Source organism: Podarcis raffonei, chromosome 6 (assembly GCF_027172205.1).
Source record: "Podarcis raffonei isolate rPodRaf1 chromosome 6, rPodRaf1.pri, whole genome shotgun sequence".
NCBI lineage: Eukaryota > Metazoa > Chordata > Lepidosauria > Squamata > Lacertidae > Podarcis > Podarcis raffonei.
The window spans coordinates 6,607,673-6,632,462 of NC_070607.1; the positions used below are offsets into that span (position 1 = coordinate 6,607,673).

A 24,790-nucleotide genomic window follows, 5' to 3' on the forward strand; every position below is an offset into this window, starting at 1 on the left:
GCTCTGGAGGCTACCATGTTGACTTCCCCTGACTTAAGGAATCTCACAGGGATAGTCCTGTTTTTAGAAATCTGATAGTAAAACCCTCCTTCAGCGGGTTTTGGGTGGTGTTGGGGCTGCCTTCCTAGTTGACTTTGTTTTTCTTTTAAAAAAATATATTTATTACCTAGTTGACTTTGAATAGGCTTGCATCAGCAGTCTTTATCGGTAGTCAAACAACTAAGAAGGACAGTGTACGACTTATGTACTACATCCCATTTAAAAAATGGCAACAATCTAATTAAAATGTTCTTGTGCAACTTGGTGGCTGACTCATTCAACGAACGCTCCCTTTTGGCATTAGTTATCCCTGGACGAGGGCACAGCACTAACCCCAACCCTCTCCACAACAATGTTTTTCTGCATATTGGATTTACTTAGCACAGCTTCCCAGCCACATTGCTGGGATGTGTGGCTGGGGTTGCTATATTGCAGTGGCTTGGTTAAGAACAGTATGATCCCCACTGGGTCATCTGAAACCCACTGGTTCCTCTCCTTTCTAAAAAAATAAAAATAAATTGGCCTTGCCAGAGTCACCAGACAGCTTTAGAGCTGTTCAGCTGGTGGCTTGCTGAAAAGGACCATTCTGTTTGATTGCCGATCAAAGATTTGCAGCGCGAGCCCAGTTGAACTTGGGCAGGACATGGTCAGAAGCACTCTTTTTATTTTTCACTTACCGTATTTTTCGCTCCATAAGACGTACCTGACCATAAGACGCACCTATTTTGTTAGAGGGGGAATGCAAGAAAAAAAATATTCTTTAAATGGAGCGCTGAGCAGAGCCTGTATGCATCACAGGCTCTGCTCAGCGCTCCCTTTCATGAGCCGCCTGGAGCGTGTGTGCGGCACTTGCAGCCTTTTCCCTGAGGAGGGCAGCCCGTCACTGACAGGCTGCCCTTCTCCCTCCTCGGGGAAAAGCTCCCAAGAGCCGCACACACGCTCCGCACAGTTCTTTAAAGGGAGCGTGGCTCTTGGGGGCTTTTCCGGGAGGTGGGGGAAGGGACTGAGGGGCTAAGTCAGAAGCTAGAACAGCGAGAGAGAGCGCTGCACAGAGGTCCCTCTCATTGTTCTAGCTTCTGGCTTAGCCGCGCAAAGCCTCCTCAGGGCAGCGGGATGAAGGCTCTCCCTGCCTTGAGGAGGCTTCATGCAGCTAAGCCAGAAGCTAGAACAGCGAGAGGGAGGGCTGCACAGCGATCCCTCTTGCTGTTCTGGCTTCTGCGATAGCTGCGCAGCCTGCATTCGCTCCATAAGACGCACACACATTTCCCCTTACTTTTTAGGAGGGAAAAGTGCATCTTATAGAGCAAAAAATACAGTAAGTGCTGCCTCTGGGAAAAGGCTGCAGCTGAGTGCATGGTATTGTGCATGCCTTTGCATGCAGGAAGGTCTCTTGGCATCGCCTGATAGGACAACTGAGGTGCTGCCAGTCAGACAATACTGGGCTAAATGCACCACTGCTCCAACTTGGTCTAGGCAGCTTCCTATGCTTTTCTAATGTTTTGAACCTGAAAACAGAACAAAGCATTTGGTGGAGGAGACAGGAGGAACAGCAGGGCAGTCTAGAAGTGAAGTGCATTCACCTGTGGATTCTGGAACGGAATGTGCTCTGTTAATCACGATGAGTTTAAACAGCATTTTTCAAAGGTCTTTTAAAAAAGCCTCAGTTCTTGATGGTTAAGGGACGCGGGTGGCACTGTGGGTTAAACCACAGAGCCTAGGACTTGGCGATCAGAAGGTCAGCGGTTCGAATCCCCGCGACCGGGTGAGCTCCTGTTGCTCGGTCCCAGCTCCTGCCAACCTAGCAGTTCAAAAGCACGAAGTGCAAGTAGATAAATAGGTACACTTCAGCGGGAAGGTAAACGGCGTTTTCGTGCGCTGCTCTGGTTCGCCAGAAGCGGCTTAGTCATGCTGGCCACATGACCCGGAAGCTGTACGCCGGCTCCCTCGGCCAATAAAGCGAGATGAGTGCCACAACCCCAGAGTCGTCTGCGACTGGACCTCATGGTCAGGTGCCCCTTTACCTTTACCTCTTGATGGTTGGTGCCTTTGTGTTTAGAGTAGGAGACAGTTGCTCTGAAAAGCTGAAGGTGGTTTGATACAGGTATACGATGGGGGAAATATATAATTTACCTTAAAAAGCATTGTAAACTATTAAAACTATTGGAATAGCACTTGTAGTTCAGTGCTGAATTTTGGTTATAATGGAGATTTAAGAGATGTGGATTAATAGACAAGGTGCAGGAGGAAAAGGTTAATATGAGGACCCACAAAGGAAAGTCCAGGAGATTCTTCGGAATTCTCTTTTTATGTTGGTTGTTTGATAATTGTTTGTAAATTTCAAAACATGGAAAAACTAAATAATATTTTTTTGGAAAAATAGATACAGGTATACAATATGGTGTACCCATTGTTTCCTTTGTCCCATGGTCATCTCTGGAGAAAGATGTCTTGTGAGTTTTTGATGGACTACAGAACCTTGCATGCTCTCTGACTCCAGAGACAGTGTTTGGTTATGTCTGTACAGCAGGGGCAGCCATGGGTCTATCCTTCCACCTTCAGTTCTCTTCAAAAGCAACGCCTGTCTCCAGCAATAGAAGGCTCCTCCATAAATAAGCCAATCAGCTTGGCTGTTTCATTTGGATTCCAAAAGAAAAGGTTCCATCGCTCTTGGTCTTGAGGAGTCTTTCCCGGCCATCCAGAGGATTTGTAGCAGCATCAAAAGGCAACAAATCCTTGGTATTTACTGTGAGCCAGTCTCCTGCCACTCCATCGCTACCCAAGAGGATAGCAGAACAGGAAGGCTCTGATGCATAAACATCTCTTGCAATATTACACTAAACCTGCTGTATCGTTTGACTCCTCAGAAATCAATCTTCTTTCAGGCATGTATATCAGAATTTATGCGCATTGCTTTTACTGGGTAATCTCCCTTGGCAGATTTTTACAGTGCATTCCATTATTTCGAACTATAGGCGGATGGAAATAGAGACGAACACACAGATATGCACATCAGTATTACCTGTTCTGCCTGCAGACAGACACTTTATATATAGGCAGAAGCCCTCTTCAGTTGTTGGGCTTAAACTGGGGAGGGGAATGGCAATCCCATCTAGATCTACTTACAACAACTTATTTGGACATATATATTAAATTATACAGGGCCTTTCCACTCGGTGCCAGCCAGCCCATGAGCCTCAGTGAGGCAGTCAACCTTGAGCAGCAGGCTGGGGACAGCTGGGGGGCGGGCAGCAAATCTGGGCCCCCCAAAGGATCTTGCCACTCGCCACCTCCAGCGCTTGTCACCCATTGCCACGGCCTCCCCCACCCGGCTGCTCCTCTCTATTTGATTCAATTGGTGTATATATGGGACAAAGCTGTTAAATGGTTGCAATATTTGGATGCCCCTATTCAGACGATGATGATTTGTTTACAAGTATAATAACCCATAATTTAATTGTTTACAAGTATAATAACCAATGATATGAACCTCAAAATACAAACATTTTTTTAAATGAACATATATACCGTATTTTTCGCTCTATAACACGCACCCAACCATAACACGCACGTAGTTTTTAGAGGAGGAAAATCCGTAGGCATGCCACCCGTAGGCATTCCCTCTATAACACGCACAGACATTTCCCCTTACTTTTTAGGAGGAAAAAAGTGAGTGTTATGGTGCAAAAAATACGGTACACAATAAAGCAATCCTATTATATAAGCACCCGTAATTAAATATGCCCAATATGCCATAAAACAACAGCAGCAGGAGACTTGGGCTACGAGATCCAGGGCGTGCCTGTTTTAATATTCACCACAATTCCTGCAAGTCACAGGGATGGGTTTTCACAATAAATTCTGTGTCACAGTTCTGCGCAAGAGCTGATCTCAGCTACTAGCTCCTACAAGCCGTGTGGCAGCTGTCCCGAGCCAGTTTGAGGCTAGTTTATGTAGTGAACCGAGAGAAATGCCCAAATTGGTACGGATGGTAAGTCCAGACAGAGAAATGGTGTGCAAACAGCAGAGGAATATGAGATATCCTTTTGTTAGGAGCGCTGTTTGTTATACATGTTGAACCAGCAGTTCCAATGTACCCACTTCAGTTGTTCAAGCAACAGATTAGGTTGCTGCCATTATCCCTCTAGGTCAGAAATGGTCGTGCCTTAAAGTCTTTTCTTGCTCTGCAGTGTTTTTGGGTAGGTTTTTTTTTTTTTTTTTGCTGATGTTCTTTCTTCCTCCGCCAGAGATCCCCCAGTGTGCCGGCTGCAACCAGCACATCCTGGATAAATTCATCTTGAAAGTCCTCGACCGCCACTGGCACGGTTCTTGCCTCAAGTGCGCAGATTGCCAAATGCAGCTGGCAGACCGCTGCTTCTCCAGAGCCGGGAGCGTCTATTGCAAAGAAGACTTCTTCAAGTAGGTGCAGAGAACTTTCCACTTTCGCGTTGGGGAGTTTGCTAGCCCTCTAAGTAGCAGCAGGATATGCAGTCTCACTTCCTTTCAAAGGAGGTGTTTGCTGATACTTGAACATACAATTTTTGCTTGGAATAATTGAGAGATCACATAGTGACTGAAAGGGCAAGCAGGCAAACCATGATGATAATGCAGACTCACCATACAGGATTGCTGTAGATATTACTGTTATGAAATTCTTTATAAAAGTGCTATATGAAATCTTGGTACAGTATTTTTAATATCATATTCTGATTCTGTGGCAATGGTATTTCTTTTATACAGATACATAGATATATACCCTGCTTGCTTCACAGAAAGCTCCAGTTTTGCTCCCTTGACGTAATTATTGCCAATGTAATTGTTTTTCTGTCCAACACACCTACTTCCTTACAGTCAGATGGGGGCAACAAGAGCAGTATGTATTTTCCAGCCAACATTTTCTTCTTGGGATGATTGAAATAGCTATTGAGAACTTCTGAGCAGATACGTTTAGCCCTATGCAAATAACTTATGCTGGGACACTTCTCCCTGTTCTCCCAGTTCTAATGTTCTTTACCCTAGGTAAAGGTAAAGGGACCCCTGACCATGAGGTCCAGTCGTGGCCGACTCTGGGGTTGCGGCGCTCATCTCGTTTTATTGGCCGAGGGAGCTGGCGTACAGCTTCCGGGTCATATGCGCTGCAACCCCCGAGTCGTCCGCAACTGGACCTAATGGCCAGGGGTCCCTTTACGTTTACCTATTTACATATTCAATTTGTATACTGCCTTTCATCCGAAGATCTCAGGGTAGTTCACAGCATCAAAATACACAATAAAAACACTCTCTTGTTGAGAGCTCCCTCTGTTGTCTCCCCAAAGCTTTGAAGGGTCAAGGAAGCATTTCCAAGAGCATATTACTACAGTCAAATAAATGAATAAGTACAAATTCCCTCTGGGGTTTCGTCATCAGCTTTGTGCATCTCGTATTTTGGGCCCCAGCTACAGAGCATGATGGTGCACCGCCATGGCTTCCTCAAGTTGTTGTGTTTTCTCCCTCAATCCCTTCCGCAGCTTCTGTTTCCATTCCAATAACTCATCCTAGGGTTGATGAGAAGGCAGATAATAACTATTCTGGGCCCAGCCAAGAGGGAGCTACAGTGCCAATAGATTCCTCCCCGGTTATAGCGAAGAATGATTCTGGAGGAGCTACAGAGATTGACCTTGTCTTCTGCTGCTAGTTGGTTGGGCTGGCAAGCTCATCTCAGCCACTTAGTCGTCGACGGGAAAGAAAATTGTACTATTCTTCTTCTTTAGTGACCACACGTGGCCGAGTAAGATTGTCTTCCAGGAACACGGTCTTAACAGTGAGTCCGTAAGGGACTGTGGAGGCCAATTCTGCATCCACACATCCTTCCACAGTGGGGACATAAGTTTCCGGGCGGGAGTTGATCATAATGAGGGTTTGCCAAGCTTGCCTTCCTCTTAGCACATTTCTCCCCTTTGTCCTGAGTTTGAGCGTCTTCAAAGTGCACGCCACTTTTGGTAAAGGCTGTTCTCCAACTGGAGCGCTTTCAGGCCAGTGTTTCCCAGTTGTTCATTTTTTAAGATTTGCCTTGAGAGAGTCTTTAAACCTCTTTTGCTGACCACCGTCGTTACGCTTTCCATGTTAAGTTCAGAATACAGTGGACCCTCCAGATATGAACTTAATTCGTTCCGGGGGTCTGTACGTATCCCGAAAAGTCCGCATCTAGAGGCACCACTTCTGTGCACATGTGCGGCAAAACCCAGAAGTACACACTTCCGGGTTTGCCACGTTCGCAACCCGAAAGTTACATTACCCAAAGGTAACGTAATCCGAAGGTCCATTGTAGAGTACCGAGGTTGCTTTGGAAGACGATTATCGGGCATCCGCACAACATGACCAGTCCAACGAAGTTGATGTTGAAGAATCATAGTTTCAACACTGGTGATCTTTGCTTCTTTCAGTACACTGGCATTAGTTCGCCTATCTTTGCAAGTGATGTATAATTTTTTTTGGAGACACTTTTGATGGAATCTTTCGAGGAGTTGGAGATGGCGTTTATAAGTGGTCCATGTTTCACAAGCATACAGCAAGAAAATGATACACTTCTAGGCCATCTACCTGGGTGTGAAGTCTTTGTTTTGGGGTTCAGGACAGATGTTCATGAAGGCCTGCTTGAGCATCATGCTGCTCATCACTTTGGCTGGCCAGTGATAGACCTCTTTGCAAATTCAGTCACTGCACAGTAGCATCAGGAAGGGAACTTAGAAATAATAATAATAATAATAATAATAATAATTTTTATTTATACCCTGCCCTCCCCAGCCAAGGCCGGGCTCAGGACGGCTAACAAGCAATAATAAAAACAAGTTGAATGAATACAACTTAAAAACAAGATTAAAATACAACATTAAAATATTGAAACATTGAAATATTAAAATGCAGCCTCATCACAGGAGGAGAAAGGAAAAAGAAAAAAGAAAGAGAGGGAGGGAATCAAATTGGCTCCAAGCCAAAGGCCAGGCGGAACAACTCTGTCTTACAGGCCCTGCGGAAAGAAATCAGATCTTGCAGGGCCCTGGTCTCATGAGGCAGAGAGTTCCACCAGGCCGGTTGTTTCACCAGTTTTCACCAGTGTTGAAAAGGCCCTGGCTCTGGTTGAAGCTAATCTAACTTCTTTAGGGCCTGGGACCACTAGGGTGTTGCTGTTTATGGACCTTGAGGCTCTCCGTGGGGCATACCGGGAGAGGCGGTCCCGTAGGTACAAGGGTCCTAGGCACTAAGTAGTAGTGCTTCAGTAGTTAAAGGAGTAGCAAAGGGGTAATGCAAACACCTTTCCTGCACAGATTCATGCAGTGGCTTAACCTAAGACACCCTCCAGCATATAACAATCCCTCCAAGCTGTTTTGCATTAGAAATAAATCCCTTTTAACTTTAATGTTTCTCCTAATCAAAACCTGATCTGCTCCTTGCAGCTGCTTTGCTTCAGTTGCGGGAGTGGGGAACCTAGGCATGGATTGGACTGATGGAATGAGGGCATGGCGCCTCTGGGGTCAGTTCCAGATACAGTGTCTCAGGCTGCAGCCCTCTGCAAAGCTACCTGAGAGTAAGCCTCATTTAAAACAGATGGACTTTATTCTGAGTAAGCATGCACAGGATTGTAGCCTCAGTGACCCAGTTAGTTTGGTGGACAGCTGGTGCCCTGTCTGCCTGCCGTGGGGACTGACGGCAGGGGGCAGGGTGTGGGGAGGACACAAAATAGTCATGGCAATGCACATTGCACTGGACCCATTTCTTTTTTTTTTTTTAAGTAATATTTATTCAAAGTTTCTTCAATACATAAGAAATCCCCAACCCTAGCCCAAAAAAGAAAAAGTAAAAATTAAAAAAAAAAGAAAAAGTACAAATCTCCAATTACAATTTTTCATTTGCTTAGTTCTTGAACCTCCTCACACCTCCCCTTTTGTATTCTAATTTAATTCGTTATTTCAGCAAATTCTTCCCAAATTTCTCAATTTTAATTTAAATAGTTAATCATGACACTCTATCTTATTCTTTAATCAACATAACCTTTCCCTCTTTTAATATAGTCTGTTATTCAATTTACCTTTCTCCATTTAACCTTATCTTATGTTAAAAATCTTAAAATTTCAAAAACACATACATTCATGCATTTTTCCTTAAAAACATTTCTACTAAAGCCAATTTAGTTCCTTTCCAGCAAAATCCCTCAAATTTCAATAATATTGCATTAATTCCAAGGTTAACATAAAAAGTTCCCTTCGTATTTCTAATTTTCATCCAACGTCCCTTCTTCCTGGTTTCGGGTCATATCAGTCCTTTCTGTCCATTACTTAGTCCATCAATCTGGTTTTCTGATGCCCGAGGCTCTTAAGTCTCTTCTAGGCTCCTTCTGCAGATTTTTTTGTTCTTGTTTGTACTTACACAGTTCTTTGTCTATTGTTAGTTTCTGTGGGAGTGGATTTCCTGGGGGAGCCATCCAGTAATAATTTCCACTTTTCTTCATCCTGTTGTCTCTTTCCCCCCAGCTCCACTCCCCATCCTCATCTTTGTAGTCCAAAAAGTATTTGTCCAAATAGTTATCCACCTGTTTCAGAGTCCCACTAGAGAACTTCCTTGACTTCAAATGCGTTCCAGCACTCTCCAAATTCATTCTTCCAAAGCGGTAGCTTTTGTTCCTGTAGAACTTTAGGTCTTACCGTTTGTGTTATATAAGGAATAGCAACTACCTCTTCCTTCTCCGTCTGCCCTTGAACTTACCTTGTCAAGCCAGATTCCTGAGTTAATCGCTGTGTAACTTCTTTAACCTTGTTCTCTATTAAATCATATTCACTGGTCACAGCACTCATACAATCCAGTTTTTCGTTCATCAGGCTCATTTTCCCAGACAGCTGCTCGAGCAGAGCATTAGTCCTGTCAAGGGCAAACGCCAAACCTTCCTGCCAAAACATTTCTGTTTGGAAACAAAACCAGACGGCTGTTCCCACGGTCCGAAGCCTCACATATGTAAGCTGAGAACGCAAACTGACAAGCTCCCTCTAGGGGACAAAATTTCTATTTGTATCCATTTTCAGGAAAGTATCAAGTAAAGAAAGTTACTTTCAATTTCAAAGTCCTTTCAATTTCAAATACTTAGTTTCTTTAAAGAGCAGAAATGCAGAAGGTAGCGTTGAAGTTAGTTTGTTTCTTTTCTTTTATTCTTCCTATCTGTCAAAATGCTCCACTTTCAATCAATGGACGTCTCAAGCGGATTCTGTCCCGATACCCCGTCCCCAGGTTTGGGACGGTAGAAACTTATGCTCCTTTTCACACTTTCTGCAGGATTAAACAGTCAAATTTCTTCCCCCCTTTACTCCTGCTTTCAGGGGAGCTTTGTTGGTTATGGGTGCAGGAAACTTCCAACTTTAAAAAGACTTTTTAAGCTATTAGGTTGCAAGGTCTTTGCTTCAATCCGTATACAAAAACGGGAGGCGGACTTCCTGTTTACACCTTCCCGCTTCGTGCCTGATTCATAAAATTTGCAGTTTCTTAATCCGATTCTCCGTTTTTACTCACGGGTACTTGATTTAGAGTCCAAATGTCATCAAGAAAAAGTCAGCGCTCTCCGGCGATGGCTGTGCAGCTTCCCTCCATGGAAATAGCGATCAGTTTCATGCACCGCGCTGCTCACCCCACTTCACTCCGGAGCCCCCAAAGTGGGTTTCCTCGTGAGTAAGGGAGGCGCTCTTGGTGCTCTGCCGAACCCCACGGTCCCAGGCTTCCTCCGCCTGGGATTTCTAGCGGGCCCCCGCCTTCGCCGCGGCGGGAGGCCCCAATTTCCACGGAGCCCGTTCCTCCGGTCGGAGGAACTCCGCCATTCTCCGATGGCGCTAACCCGGAAGTCCGCACTGGACCAATTTCTGTGGGCAAAAGAGCATGCGGACTTTTGAATTACATTGGGAAAAGGAGGAAAACAGGTAATTCTCAGTTATGTGTAAGGAGATGCATGCATATTCTGTTGTTTAATAAACAGATAATTGCTTAATCATGAAATGTTTAATTCTTCAAACACATCTAACATGGCTTCCAGGAAGGCTTGAGGTAAAAACTGGCAGATTTTAAGAGCTATTCTAGCTGGTTCTTCACACACGGTGTGAACTCAGCACCATAGCTTGCCTTATACATTGACAAATGCTGGATGAGCGTTGTCCCTTCTGTTATGTATTGAGTGACGGTCCATATGGAAACGTCTTGCACTTATTTAGGCAGGTGGTCTATCTACCCTCATATTGGCTGACAATTGGGCAGAGCGGTCCTTTCGAGTCTTGCTGTCCGAGGTCTTTTATTGGAGATCCGAGAGACTGAGCCATGGCACCTCTTCTGTTTTTTTTATATAAGCAGCTCGTATTCGTTGATTTACCCAAAAGAAAACAAAATTGAAGGTTTGTTTTTGTTTTTAAGGCAATCATTTAAAAGAGAACTATAGCATACCTCCTCTGGGAATTGTATTGTCGATGGCATTGGTGCTAGCCAGTAGGTGCCCTCCACAACTGGGATTGCCCTATTAAACTAAAAGACACCCAAAAACTGCAGAACTGGGTTTTTTTCCCTAGCACCGAAAAAGATATATTGAATTACTGTGGTGCACTGTGAAGCTGCCTCTGTTACTCTTAAAAATGGTACATCTGACTTCACACTTAATGTCAGTACAGTGGTACCTCTGGATGCGAACGGGATCCGTTCCAGAGCCCTGTTTGCATCCTGAAGTGAACGCAACCTGCGTCTGTGCGTGCCGCAATTCGCCGCTTCTGCGCATGCGTGTAACATCATTTTGAGTGTCTGCGCATGCGTGAGCGGTGAAACCCGGAAGTAACGCGTTCCATTAGTTCTGGGTCACCGCGGAGCGCAACCCGAAAACGCTCAACCTGAAGCAACTTTAACCCAAGGTATGACTGTAGTTCTTACATTTTGTTGTGCTAAGGATACATATCCTGGTTTTCTTCTTGCTTGAGGCCCACCATAGATTTATTCTTACTGATCTGGCCAACCTATGAGAGGCTTGAAAGGCTTCCAGACTAAAATTCAGCTTCTATATTTGTCCCCTTGTGTTTCACCAAAGATATAGGGCCCCCATGCACACACAGCCAGGAGGTTCTTTGATGTTTACAGCTATTAGCATGCGGAAGAGGCAAATTGTTTTTAATTTTACATTTTAACTGAAAAGTGGCTTGCTCTTCGGCATGTGGTGGAAACCTTAGAGAAAGATCAATTTCCCCCCGTTTTCTATATTAGTTTCACTGTAATCTCATGAACCCCAAGGGGACACCAGAGCCTCTGGGGCTGAGCATTAAAACAGCTCAGTTTGGGGTTTGGATAATTACTACCAAACAGTCATCATTAATAAATAACCTTGCTATAGCTTAGAATTAATTATCACCAGTTCAAGTGAGGGGAGAGAGTCTTTCTCCTGACCAACAGGCAATGGCTTTTTCCACTTTTTTTCTCAATTTGATCCTTTTACATGGTTTTGTACGTTCTGCAATATTTTATGCATGTGACTTGCCATTCTTTTTATTGATTATAGTTTAGTAATTCTTTATTGCAATTGTTAAGTGTAAACTGTTTAATTATTATCTGCTGATTTTTAATTTTACTCTTTACCCAGCTAGATGGGCAGGGTATAAGTAATATATTATTATTATTATTATTATTATTATTATTATTATTATTATTATTTATTTATTTATTTATTTATTTATTTATTTATTATTATTACAGATTTTTGTACGGCTTTGTTTGATGCAAGTTGTTTATTTTAAAGTTATTTTTTATGACTTTTTTGTGTATTGGATCAGATTATTAGGTAGGTGATCTTTGCTGTCCATTTTGTTGCTTCTTCAGCTTGTAAATCACCTTGTTTTTAATAACAGAAAAGCGGTGTACAAATTAAAAATGAAATGTGTGTAGGCAGATCTAAAGTCTAGACTCCTTCACCAACTGAAGTTACTCTAATTAAAAAATGTATCACTTTCCCCCTCTCTCTGTCTCCCTCTTTTAAACCCCAGCTCATGTACTGCCAACTCTGCATGCCCTTTGGTTTTGAAAATTGCATCTCTAAGTTGTCTTTTATTCACTTGTGGGAGCAACTTATCTGTAAACGACTCAGCTATGTGAGTGAGTCCTAATCATGCAGGCCGGGACTATGGAATCAGACCCCAATTCTATAGTCTCCAATTGCCACGAAAATGCTGGGACCTTCACAAAACCCCTTAACCCTTGTGCATTTGGGTGAAGGGAAATCCCAGGACAGCTGGGGGAGGGGATGCCTGGGTGTGGGTGTGTCTGTATAGCTGATGCATCCAGAATTCACCAAAGCACCAGGATGCAGCAGTTGCTTTGTTGTTGTGCTTCAGTCATGTCCGACTCTTCGTGACCCCCTGGACCAGAGCACGCCAGGCACTCCTGTCTTCCACTGCCTCCCGCAGTTTGGTCAAACTCATGCTGGTAGCTTCAAGAACACTGTCCAACCATCTCATCCTCTGTCGTCCTCTTCTCCTTGTGCCCTCCATCTTTCCCAGCTTCAGGGTCTTTTCCAGGGAGTCTTCTCTTCTCATGAGATGGCCAAAGTCTTGGAGCCTCAGCTTCAGGATCTGTCCTTCCAGTGAGCACTCAGGGCTGATTGCCTTCAGAATGGAGAGGTTTGATCTTCTTGCAGTCCATGGGACTCTCAAGAGTCTCCTCCAGCACCATAATTCAAAAGCATCAATTCTTCAGCGATCAGGCTTCTTTATGGTCCAGCTCTCACTTCCATACATCACTACTGGGAAAACCATAGCTTTAACGATACGGACCTTTGTTGGCAAGGTGATGTCTCTGTTTTTTAAGATGCTGTCTAGGTTTGTCATTGCTTCTTAGTACAAAAATAAAAAATGGTGTCTGAGCTGCAGAGCACAGATATGCACATGAGGTCATCTTGGAAGTGCGATGAAAAAGGAGGAGGCTATCAGGGCAGGAAGGAAGGATGTCGTGTTACAGTTTCCTGCTGAGGCAGGCAAAGGAAGTTCTCTCTAGCAAATTTTACAGGAAAGCTCTGTGAGCCTCAAGTCCTTCGTGTGTCTGTCTGGCAAAGCATGAATTGTTGGTTTGACTGCGATAATGTGCCACAGATATGTCCTTATGCTATGTGCTAGTAGGAGGGGAGGAAATTCAAATTTGGGGGAAATGGAACGGGGTGGGGGAAAGGTAAATGTCATGGGAAAGAGACTCTGTATAAGACAAGCAGGTGATGTGTAGGAAAATACTGGGTCATTTTTTAAATGGAGTAGAATCTCCAAGCATGTAATAAAGGGAATTTTGTCCTGCTCTAGAGCTCTCACAGGGTGAATGCTATTTGTGGGAATTTAACCTTCTTAGAGACCCAATCCCTCTAATACACCCTCCCCCCCACTGTGTTTTTAAGCCCAAATTGGACTATTGCTTTGTCTGATTTTAATCTCTCTTGCCACATCAAGCACATCTGTTCTGTGCCAGAGGGCAGGAAGCCCCCCACAAAAATGCCCATTCTTGATTGCCCTCCTGATCTTTCCCAAACACATTTGTTGTACAGGAGACTGAAGCAGTGAGATGTGCCTGGGAACCAGCAGAAAGTTTTAGCATGCCAACATTAAATACAGCATAGCTAGTGTTGGGTGAGCTTGTTTAAAAAAACCTTGGTGGGGGGCATTAAACACACTGCATTATTTAAGATGTGCTCCTAAATTGTTTAAGTGCACGCTTAACAATTTAAGCGTGTTTCCTGGCATGCATATCATGCTACCTTTGTCAGGGACCAGTGGTAGGCTACAGCTCCTTCTTTAAGTGTACCATGTTTTTCCATGTATAAGACTAGGTTTTTTAACCAAAAAATTAGGTTTAAAATTGGGGCTCGTCTTATACACGGGTAGTGCTGAGGGGTGTTTTCTTAATTCGGAGTCCCCAAAAATATGAGGTGTCTTATACATGGGGGCATCTTATACATGGAAAAATACGGTATATCTGGTGCCAAACCCAGGCTTGTCTTGTGAAATAGTCTTTAGATCAGGGGTCAGCAACCTTTTTCAGCTGTGGGCTGGTCCACCGTCCCTCAGACCATGTGGTGGGCTGGACTATATTTTTTGGGGGGGAAAGAATGAATTCCTATGCCCCACAAATAACCCAGAGATGCATTTTAAATAAAAGGACACATTCTACTCATGTAAAAACACGCTGATTCCCGGACCGTCCATTGAGAAGGCAACTGGGCCGCATCCGGCCCCTGGGCCTTAGGTTGCCGACCCCTGCTTTAGACTGATGCTGACATATGGCAGACTAGTGGCACAGATTCCTCTGCAGAAAGTTGTTAGGAAAGCCCTGCTCCGCTCACGGAACTACAATTCCCAGAGTTGTTTTAACACTTAACCTCTTCACAGGCAAACTCGAGGGATGGTAGTTCTTTGGGGGGGAATAGGATTGCCTAGCAAACTCTCTGCACCCTTAACAAACTACAGCTCACAGAATTCTTTGGTGGAAACCATGGCCAAGGGGTATCATAAAAGGTAAAGGGACCCCTGACCATTAGGTCCAGTTGTGGCCGACTCTGGGGTTGTGGTGCTCATCTCGCTTTATTGGCCGGGGGAGCCGGCGTACAGCTTCCGGGTCATGTGGCAAGCATGACTAAGCCACTTCTGGCGAACCAGAGCAGCGCATGGAAACGCCGTTTACCTTCCCACCGGAGCGGTCCCTATTTATCTACTTGCACTTTGACGTGCTTTCGAACTGCTAGGTTGGCAGGAGCAGGGACCAAGCAACGGGAGCTCACCCCGTCGCGGGGATTCGAACAGCCAGCCTTCTAATCGGCAAGTCCTAGGCTCTGTGGTTTAACCCACAGCACCACCCATGTTCCTAGTGGTATCATAAGGAGCTTCAAATGTGAGGTGTGACTGTTGTTGTAGTCTTCCCATTTTGATTAAGGGTTTGTTTGCGGCTCTTGGGATGAAACCTGATGCTTCTGCCTGCCCTATCTTTTTTTTGCCATTAGCAGCTGAGGAACATGTAATAGGCCAGATGCTCAATTAACATGGATCATTTGAAGCCATAATGTAGAGAGTGGGGGGTTTTGTTTATGCAAGGGATTACAGCAACAGGAAGAGGACAGCTAATGGTTCACTGGTGATGGTGTTTGCTGCATCTATTTTTTTATTTTGTAAACCGTCTTTAGAGATTATGGGTAGTGTTCAGCTAAATTTTACTCGTAGTAAACCCATTTAAATTAATGAACATGATTCAAATAGGTCTTACTAATTTTAGCGGGCCTACTCTGAGTAGAACCTATGCTGTGCACACAATATATACCTTCGAAGGGTGCGCACACACCCCGTCAAATAATTCAAGGAGCTGAAAACAAGTGATTGCTTAGAAACAGCCATTTCAGCAAATAACTTGAAAAATGGCCCTTTTCATGCATGATTTAGGGTGATTCACAATGATGGCAAACATGAAGAATCCCCTATTAGCATAGGAGCCAGCTCCTAGGGGCCAAGGTTGTTTCGGCACCCGCAATAAATATTTGAGGGCCTCCCCCCAAGTTGATGGTGTGCATGCACTACATCTTGTGATTATGCAGGGCAGGGCTTAAAAGGTAAAGGGACCCCTGACCGTTAGGTCAAGTCGTGGCCGACTCTGGGGCTGCGGCGCTCATCTCGCTTTAGTGGCCGAGGGAGCCGGCGTACAGCTTCCGGGTCATGTGGCCAGCATGACTAAGCCGCTTCTGGCGAACCAGAGCAGCGCACGGAAACGCCGTTTACCTTCCCACCGGAGCGGTACCTATTTATCTACTTGCACTTTGACGTGCTTTCAAACTGCTAGGTTGGAAGGAGCAGGGACCGAACAATGGGAGCTCACCCTGTTGCGGGGATTCGAACCGCTGACCTTCTGATCGGCAAGCCCTAGGCTCTGTGGTTTAACCCACAGCGCCACCCGCGTCCCTTAGGGCAGGGCTTACTCCCCCCCCTATTTTATTCACGTTGGCTCACCTGCTTGTTAGCATTCATATCTCATTCTCTGGACACCCAAAAATCACATAATGCTTGGCTGGCTGGCCGGCCAAAACCTGTTCAGCTTTCAAAGCTCCCAGTGGCATGTCGTAAGATAATATTTTGCTCTGGGGACCTCCCTCCGGTGCTCCTTTGTTGGCATTAATGAGCTTTTTAATCCAACAGTTAATATCCCTCCTCATTTGGCCAGTTGTTTGGATCTCTCTGGAGTGGGGAAATGGCTGCTTGATCTGCCCTGCAGAAATGAGTGTTTTTGCTTTTAGTTAAAACCTCTTTAATGGCATTACATAAGCAGGTTTTAAAGGAAGTAACGGCTCTCGTGTGGGCATCACTCAGCAGGATAAGCCTTGGAGCCAATTCTACTGTAATATTCTGCCCCCCCCCCCCATGGAAGAACACCCTTGAAGGCATAGACATGAAATGCAGAGTCCATGCTGAATTTACAGGAAAGATAGAAGGCAGCCGAGTCTCTAGTCTGAGGATCTTCCTTGCAAACGAGTTTGTATTCTCTTGACATTCTTCTGTCTTGGACTCCAGGGAGCCACCACAGAAAAGGCCCGTTCTCATGTTGACACTTTCCGGACCTCTGAATTGGAGAGTGAGCAGTAAAGAGGGAGTTTTCCCAGGGAAACAGAAAACTGCTTGGACCTGTAGTTTCTAGTCACAGCACAAGTGGAAGTGTAGATGAGCCCTTAATAGCAAACTCAATTGGTCAGGTGCCTATCAGTACAGAAGTGAATCGGGAGCACATAATAGGAGGAGAAGGAGGAGGAGGAGGAGGAGGAGGAGGAGGAAGAGGAAGAGGAAGAGGAAGAGGAAGAGGAAGAAAAAGAAAAAGAAAAAGAAAAAGAAAAAGAAAAAGAAAAAGAAAAAGAAAAAGAAAAAGAAAAAGAAAAAGAAAAAGAAAAAGAAAAAGAAAAAGAAGAAGAAGAAGAAGAAGAAGAAGAAGAAGAAGAAGAAGATTGTCTTTCCCTCAGACTAGAGATAGAGTGGGACAAAAATAGAAAAAGCTAAAAATGTAAAAAAGATAGTCATTAGAAGGTCATTAAAAACACAATGAAGGGACGCAGGTGGTGCAGGGGGTTAAACCACTGAGCCTAGGGCTTGCCGATCAGAAGGTCGGCGGTTCGAATCCCCGCAACAGGTTGAGCTCCCGTTGCTAGGTCCCTGCTCCTGCCAACCTAGCAGTTCGAAAGCACATCGAAGTGCAAGTAGATAAATAGGTACCGCTCTGGCGGGAAGGTGAACGGCGTTTCCGTGCGCTGCTCTGGTTCGCCAGAAGCGGATTAGTCCTGCTGGCCACATGACTTGGAAGCTGTATGCCGGCTCCCTCGGCCAATAAAGCGAGATGAGCGCCGCAACCCCAGAGTCGGTCACGGCTGGACCTAATGGTCAGGGGTCCCTTTACCTTTAAAAACACTAATAGAATTAAAACAATATTTTAAAAATCTATTAAAAATACAGATAATAACAATTTTTAAAAGTTAGTGCTTTCTATATAGGGAGACTCATTAGATGTTTCAAGTTGGCAACATATTTAAGAGGTTTTTAGAAGTCTCCAGAATGGCCCTGTGAGCTTCTGCATCCTCTGGAATGTTCAGGACACCCTGATAAGATAATACAAGAGTAAATGACATCATTTTCTGGGCAGGGAACTTCTGTGCTCACCTAACATAGAAATTCCTGTCTGTGCTGCTACCGTACACTGTGGGGTGGGGAGGTGCACTGCCACCCAATCACAATTACCTGGATTCATTCAACTTTTTTTCTATGAGCAGCTGCAACTGGTTTTAATTTTTAAACCCCATAAATGGCTTGGGATCAGGGTACCTGACCTCTTCTCTTGTGTAAACCATAATATCACTGGGGGGGGGGGCTTCTCCTTGTGCGCCCTCCAAGTGCAGTGAGACTATCAAGGAGAGGGCCTTTTTCACTGTGGCATCTTGGCCAAGGAAAAACCTCCTGAGAGAGGCTCACCTAGCGCTTTCTTTGTTTCCCCGTCCCCCGCAAAGTTGACTGAAGATTATTTTTAAAATTCATTCAGGCTTTCTAAACCACTTCTGTTTTTGAAATGGACAGATCCTTTCACCCCTGCTGTAACAGCTGAGAGGAAAGGTGAAAGCCTGGCCTGTGTCACAGAGCCCATTTGCAAGCGTCTTGCTCATTCAGCTGGTGATTCCTTCTTACTCATTCCTGCAAGAAGCCTGGAACTCAAACCCAAAGACCTCTTAGGGCCAAACGACACCTGATATTAATCATGCACTTTGCCCTTGAGTGCATTTGTCCTTTCAGATATCACCGGCGTAGATGGGGGATTCATATTGTGATAGGAATTTTATGGTCTTAGATATTTGGCAATGTTCATAACCGCACATACATAGATCAACACAGGAAGGCCAACCTGGAACCATTTTGATTCCTAAACTGACCAAATGTTTTCTCTGCAAGGTCAAACTGGAAAAGTCTCCCCATTGTCTCTTTCCTCACAAATCCTGTCTTAAGGACACATTTAAGATATGAATAAGGTGTGAGCCTGTGACCTGGCCCAGGAAATAAGTATTTTACCACTACAAAAGAACGGCCAGGCTCCCCAGGAAATCCAATCAAGTAACCTGCCAGACAGGAGATAAACAAGGACAAGAGAAAAACAACATTTAAATTTCTGTGATATAGGTGGGATGTATCTGAGGGGTGGTCTTAGGTTACACCCCTTCTGTGATGTATGCATAATGTTTCTGGGGGTGGTCTTGATCTACAGGATGGGAATTTCAAAAAGTCTTTATAAGCCCTTGCACAGCAATTTTGGGGGTCCTCTTCCTCTCCTGTGTGTGAGGGGAGCACCCTGTTGCAACAGATCAATAAAGATCAGGCTTCCTAGCTGCTTTGCTTCTCAATATTCTCTGGTTGACCTCTGTTATTTTCTCCTACCAATAGGGAACCTATGTAAGGACTCTAAATGGGCTCTTGGATACCCCATAAGGGAAAAGGGCATATTTTTATTTACAACAATATCAGGATCTTGGAACTGTTCAGAGTGATATAGGAATTCTAAGATAACTGCACAAGGTAAACACACATACATAAGTATACAACCCACGTCTAAAATAGTACAGGAGAGTAACCCAAAAGCCATCTTGGTTCTTCTAAAGACTCTCAATATTTCCTCTGCCTCCTTAATCCCCCTTGCCTGACAACACGCAGGCAGATAGCAGTCAGGGAGAGTTCCTGAAGGGATTCTTCTCCTATATATCTATGAACCTCCTTGTGTCTGGAACTCTGTAAAACTTGCTAAATCCTCAGGAATGTCACACCTCAGCCTGCCTGAGTCACAGTAACCCCACCTTACGTGTGAGGTAATTTCTGACTGTTTGTAGAGGGGATGTCCTTCTTTTCCATGCCAAAATGAAAACCCTTAAAAGAGAGGTTTTCATCTTGGTTCTGGGTCTCTTTTGCCTCCTTGCTAGGAGGGGAGGGAACTCGGTTGCAACAGAAAAATAAAATTCTGCCTTGCTTTCACTGCATCCTGATTCCATCCATTCATCTCTGACCGATCATGGACTTAGGGGACTCAGTCCCTTGGGGAATTGGGCAGCAAAAGCCAAACACCCCTATTTTTCTGTATCAAGAGAAAGGCAAGGAATTAACTTCACTCAGCTTTGGAGGGGGGAAGGCACTCTCAGGAAAGATGTTGCTTCCGGTCAGCCCAAGACATTTTGCTGCCTGAGGCAAACCAGAAAATGGTGTGTGTCCCGGGCACCGAAGCTTGTTAAAGGTGCCGGGTTAGGGCATGGATAGGGAATATCAGGAGCAGGTGTTAGAATTCCTGCTCCATGATTGCAGTCATGGGACTGTTGTCTTTCACATGACGGTGTATGTTTTGACTCCACAGAGTCAGAAGTGACAGAAACAGGATGTTTGTGTTACTGTGTTCCGTGAAGTGGGACTATTGTCCTTTGTTCTTTTCTCTTTGCTGTTTGATGCTAGAGAGAGAGGGAGCCATGTTGCAGTGCTCCGTGTGTATTTATATGTAAATAAAGTAGATTAGCCAAAATGCTGAGTTGCTGAGGTCTGTTACGCAAGCTGCGCAAACTCTGTGCTGATGTCTGTTGGCATTGGTTGCTGTGATGTTCGGGCTGAAGAAAGCTTTTGAAGCTCCCGAACGATCGACCAGGAGGGAGAGAACATGCCAGTCAGGCATGTGTCTCTCCCAAGGTCCTACTCAAGTGTAGGATGAGCTCCTGACAGCAGGGACCGAATGCAGCCTTCCAGGCCTCTCTGCTGGGGCTCAGGCTGCCCCCTCACCTGTCCTGCTTTTTGCCTTTCTTGAGTGTTTTTTACTGGCTGAAAGGTGTCTTTGTCTTTGGATGGAGAGGAGGTACAGTGGAGGTTGTGGGGAGTGCTCATCTCTCTCACACACTGTTTCCTCACCTCCCCCCAACACACCTCCTGTGGTCATTCTGCCGATGGACCTCTCTCTCGCCTTACGGAAGGTGCTGTCTTGCAGAACCAGGAGCCTACCTGTCAGGATGCATGCAACGTGATACTTGAGCAGGTCTCCAAAAGGGGTACAGAAAAGAAAGGAAAAAAAGGTACCATAAAATGGGGAGAGGTGCAGTGGTGAAGCGGGGGGGGGGACTGGAGAAGGGCAATGGAAGGGGTGGGGGTGAGGAGAGGGAATGTGTCACTCTCTTCTCAGGTACAGTTGCTGGGAACGTGACCCATTGTATAGCATCCTACCCAAGAGCTCAGATTATCCCCCTATTATTATTATTATTATTATTATTATTATTATTATTTACCACCCTTCATCTGAAGATCCCAGGTCCATTCACAACAGAAAGATGCAAAATATATAGTAAAACAAAAACAAACCAGTGGGCCCCCCCCCCAACACATTTAAAAAGCCATAGTTGAAGAGAAATGTTTTCTGAGTCTTGTTTCTCAACCATCCTTAGATCCTTTTGCTGTTTTACTATCTGTGAGTCTCAACTTCCTGGGTTCTTTTAATGCTGTTTTTCGCATGGTAACACACCTGCTATTTACTTAGATATTTTAAATAATTGGACTGTTGTTATTTTTACTTTGATTTTTTTGCTTATTCTATCTGGTTGACATCTCCACTGGAGGGGAAAGCAGGAGTGATATCTTAGAATTTTTATTGTTGTTGTTGTTATTATTATTATTATTATTATTATTATTATTATTAACAACAACAGACCCATGTGATAAAGGATGCCCTTGATCTTTTGTAAGATCCTGGAATCAAATGAAATCATATGAAAGCATTCACAAGGAAATAGTGAATCTTGCCTAGTCCTGTTAAATTACAATTCCTATTTGTTTATGGCACACATTTTACTTTATTTTGCTGTTTGTTTTGTGAAGCAACGATTTAAAAAGGATGGTCTCGAAGTAACACCCAACCTGGTGCTCGCCAGATGTTTTAGACTACAACTCCCATCAGCCTAGCCATCACAGGAGTTGTAGTCTAAAACTTCTGGAGGGCACCAGGTTGGGGAAGGCTAAGGGCACTTCCTGGCTCCCTCTTCTTCCAGTCAGGCTGCTGTCACCTTCAGCCATGAGTCATATGGATGGGATGAATCACAGAAGACGCCTGAGAGATTTAGATGCAAGATGAAGAGGTAAAGCGTGGAGCCACAGCCCTAAAGCATGGATTTCAGCTAGGGCAGCAGGAGGGAGGCAAGTACCTGGGTTGTGTCCTTCCTCCTTGCTGTTGAACAGAAAGGATGCTTTTGATATCAAGAAAAACCACATTGCATTTGGTGTCATGCGTGATAAGGCCCAATATCTTAAATATTAGGGTGTGGTGGGTGAACGGTAGTTGTATTGATATTTATTGTCGGCATTTACAAATATAAAGCTGCCATTGCACAGAGGTAGATAATTGGGCCATTATATAGCCTAACATGGGACGCGGGTGGTGCTGTGGGTTAAACCACAAAGCCTAGGGCTTGCTGATCAGAAGGTTGGCTGTTCGAATCCCCGCGATGGGGTGAGCTCCTGTTGCTCGGTCCCTGCTCCTGCCAACCTAGCAGTTCAAAAGCATGTCAAAGTGCAAGTAGATAAATAGGTGCCACTCCAGCGGGAAGGTAAACAGCGTTTCCATGCGCTGCTCTGGTTTCGCCAGAAGCGGCTTAGTCATGCTGGCCACATGACCTGGAAGCTGTACGCAGGCTCCCTTGGCCAATCAAGTGAGATGAGCGCCACAACCCCAGTTGGCCACGACTGGACCTAATGGTCAGGGTTCCCTTTACCTTTACCTTTATAGCCTAACATGACTATATAATCTCAGGTAGGGGTTCCCCCCCCAAAAAAGGTTTTGCCTCCATTGCAAATAAAATGCTGGAGAGTTACAGTCATAGAAATTGATATTTAATATTCCATAAAATAAAATAAATTCTACAAACAACATGTTTATAAATCATTCCTGCACCCTATTTATAAGGTACAGTCTAATTAAAATTAGAATGGTCAGATGCATTTCAACTTTTAGTCTTCATCAGTGGCTTCCCTTTTGAGCATTTTATCCTTAACTCCATGGTCGTTTTCTCTTCAGGAGAACATATCTTTCCCTCCCCCTCGTGCTTGTCAGCCTAGCTTACCTCACAGGGTGGTTGTGAGGGTAAAATGGGGAGAAGAAGAACCATTTGTACCACCTTGGAGAAAAGGTGAGATATAAATGTAAAAACAGCGTGAGCAACACCACAATGCCAGAGAAAAACAAACAAAACAAAGGCCCTCCAAACCATGTTCAAAAGCTTTTGCTATCAAAATGAAACAGTGGTTGTGTTAGGGCTGCCTTTAGCCATTTCAGGAACTCTGAAAAGCATTTAAAAATTGTGCCTCCCCGTTCTTTCCACAACACCAACAGCCTTTTCACACTGGTCCAAAAAGCCCTGTGGCTTCTCCATCCCCTGTGGGGCAACTGAAGTTAAGTTGCACGCAGCTTTTGAAAGTTGCTTCTCTGACACCCCCGGCCTCTGGAACAGAATGTACTTTCAGTGCACTAACTGGAGCTCTTACCAGCACTGCCAAGACTCTTCCTGAAGTTCTTTACAGAGCAGGCTGGTCAGCGCCAAGTCTTCACGTCAAGACTGTTGCTTTCAGTTTTATTTAGTCATCTTTTGGACTTTGGGTAGGTTGAGACTCCAAAGATCAGATCCAACTGCTGGGCACTACTGCAAGCCAGATATGTTTCAAGCATCGATAGTGCTTCTCTGGATAATACATAAATGCTAATAATGTCATGGGGTGGAGGACATTTCATAGAATTGGAAGGGAGCCCGAGGTTCATCTCTTTTGTTCCACTGTTGAACAGCTCTTACTGTCCGAAGCTTCTTCCTGATGTTTAGTCGGAATCAGGGGTGCCAATATGAATAAAATATTGGGGGGGGGAGGTAATCCCTGTCTCACATAATTGTTCACATGACACAGCACTTGCACACCATTTGAATGACAGTACCGCGAGGGACATGGGTGGTGCTGTGGGTTAAACCACAGAGCCTAGGACTTGCCGATCAGAAGGTCGGCGGTTCGAATCCCCGCGACCGGGTGAGCTCCCGTTGCTCTGTCCCTGCTCCTGCCAACCTAGCAGTTCGAAAGCACATCAAGTGAAAGTAGATAAATAGGTACCACTCCTGCGGGAAGGTAAATGGAGTTTCCATGTGCTGCTCTGGTTCGCCAGAAGCGGCTTAGTCTTAGTCATGCTGGCCACATGACCCGGAAGCTGTACGCCGGCTCCCTTGGCCAATAAAGCGAGATGAGCGCCGCAACCCCAGAGTCGGCCACGACTGGACCTAATGGTCGGGGGTCCCTTTACCTTTACCCATCAACTGGGGCTGATGTAAAGTCAGTGCAGGGATTTGAGGAGGAATGTTGGACTGCAATTCTTGAAAATGTACGCTGTCTTAAAACTGGTTAGCCTCAAAAAGTGGGTTACTTGACTCAGATTTTAAATAACCCAAGGGCTTGTTTCGCATCCACAATGCACTTGTTTGAATGCTCACTTGAAACATTTTAGGTTGTACACCAAACATTTAATGTGTGAAGAGGCCCTTTGACTGACATCACAGTCCTGCTGTATCCCTGCAAACCCGATGGCTGCCAAATGCAGCAATATTAGCGCTGAAGCTAGCAATTCTCTTTAGGTAGAACCTGGCTGCTCTTCTATTACTCACAGAGACATCCAACTGGGGGAGGAATGGAATGAATTCCCCATGTTAATGTGTTTATGCCGCCACGTATCCTTTTATTAATTTGCCTTTTAAAAACTGATTGATCTGATGTCCAGCAATTGCTGTTGCTGCCCTCGGTAACAAATTGCGTGTTTACTTAGCCACATTTCCAGACTGCTGATAGTCTCTGACAGGTGCCATTAAAGAACATGTTTTTTACGAGAGCGGAACATTTTTCATGCAACATGAATAGAGGCAAAAAGATGTATTAAAGTGTAATCATGGCGCTTGGAAGGTTCTGGCAGGAGACTGGCCACCATGTAGGGAGGAGTGCATTTAATCCTGTGTTCTGAGCAGGGCGTATGACTCTGAGAGGAGCAGGGGCAGGATTTTTGAGGGGTTCCCCATTCACTATATCATGTACCAGAGGTTTTCAACCTTTTTGAGTCCAAGGCTCCCTTGACAAACTATATTCTTTCTGTGGCACCCCTGTGGGGCTCAGGAGCCCAGTTTTATCACCTCTTGCCTGCA

At 44.8% G+C, this 24,790-nt stretch overlaps 1 protein-coding gene across 2 annotated transcripts in view; it reads left to right on the forward strand.

Annotated features, from left to right (window-relative positions):
• Positions 1-24,790, forward strand: part of LHX4 (LIM homeobox 4) — a 90,556-nt gene that overhangs the window by 46,898 nt on the left and 18,868 nt on the right. For both annotated transcript variants that reach the window (XM_053391326.1, XM_053391325.1), the window contains exon 2: positions 4,284-4,455. In XM_053391326.1, coding sequence (XP_053247301.1) covers positions 4,391-4,455 — 65 coding nt within the window. In that variant the 5' untranslated portion in view covers positions 4,284-4,390. The remainder of the gene's footprint in view (positions 1-4,283; positions 4,456-24,790) is intronic.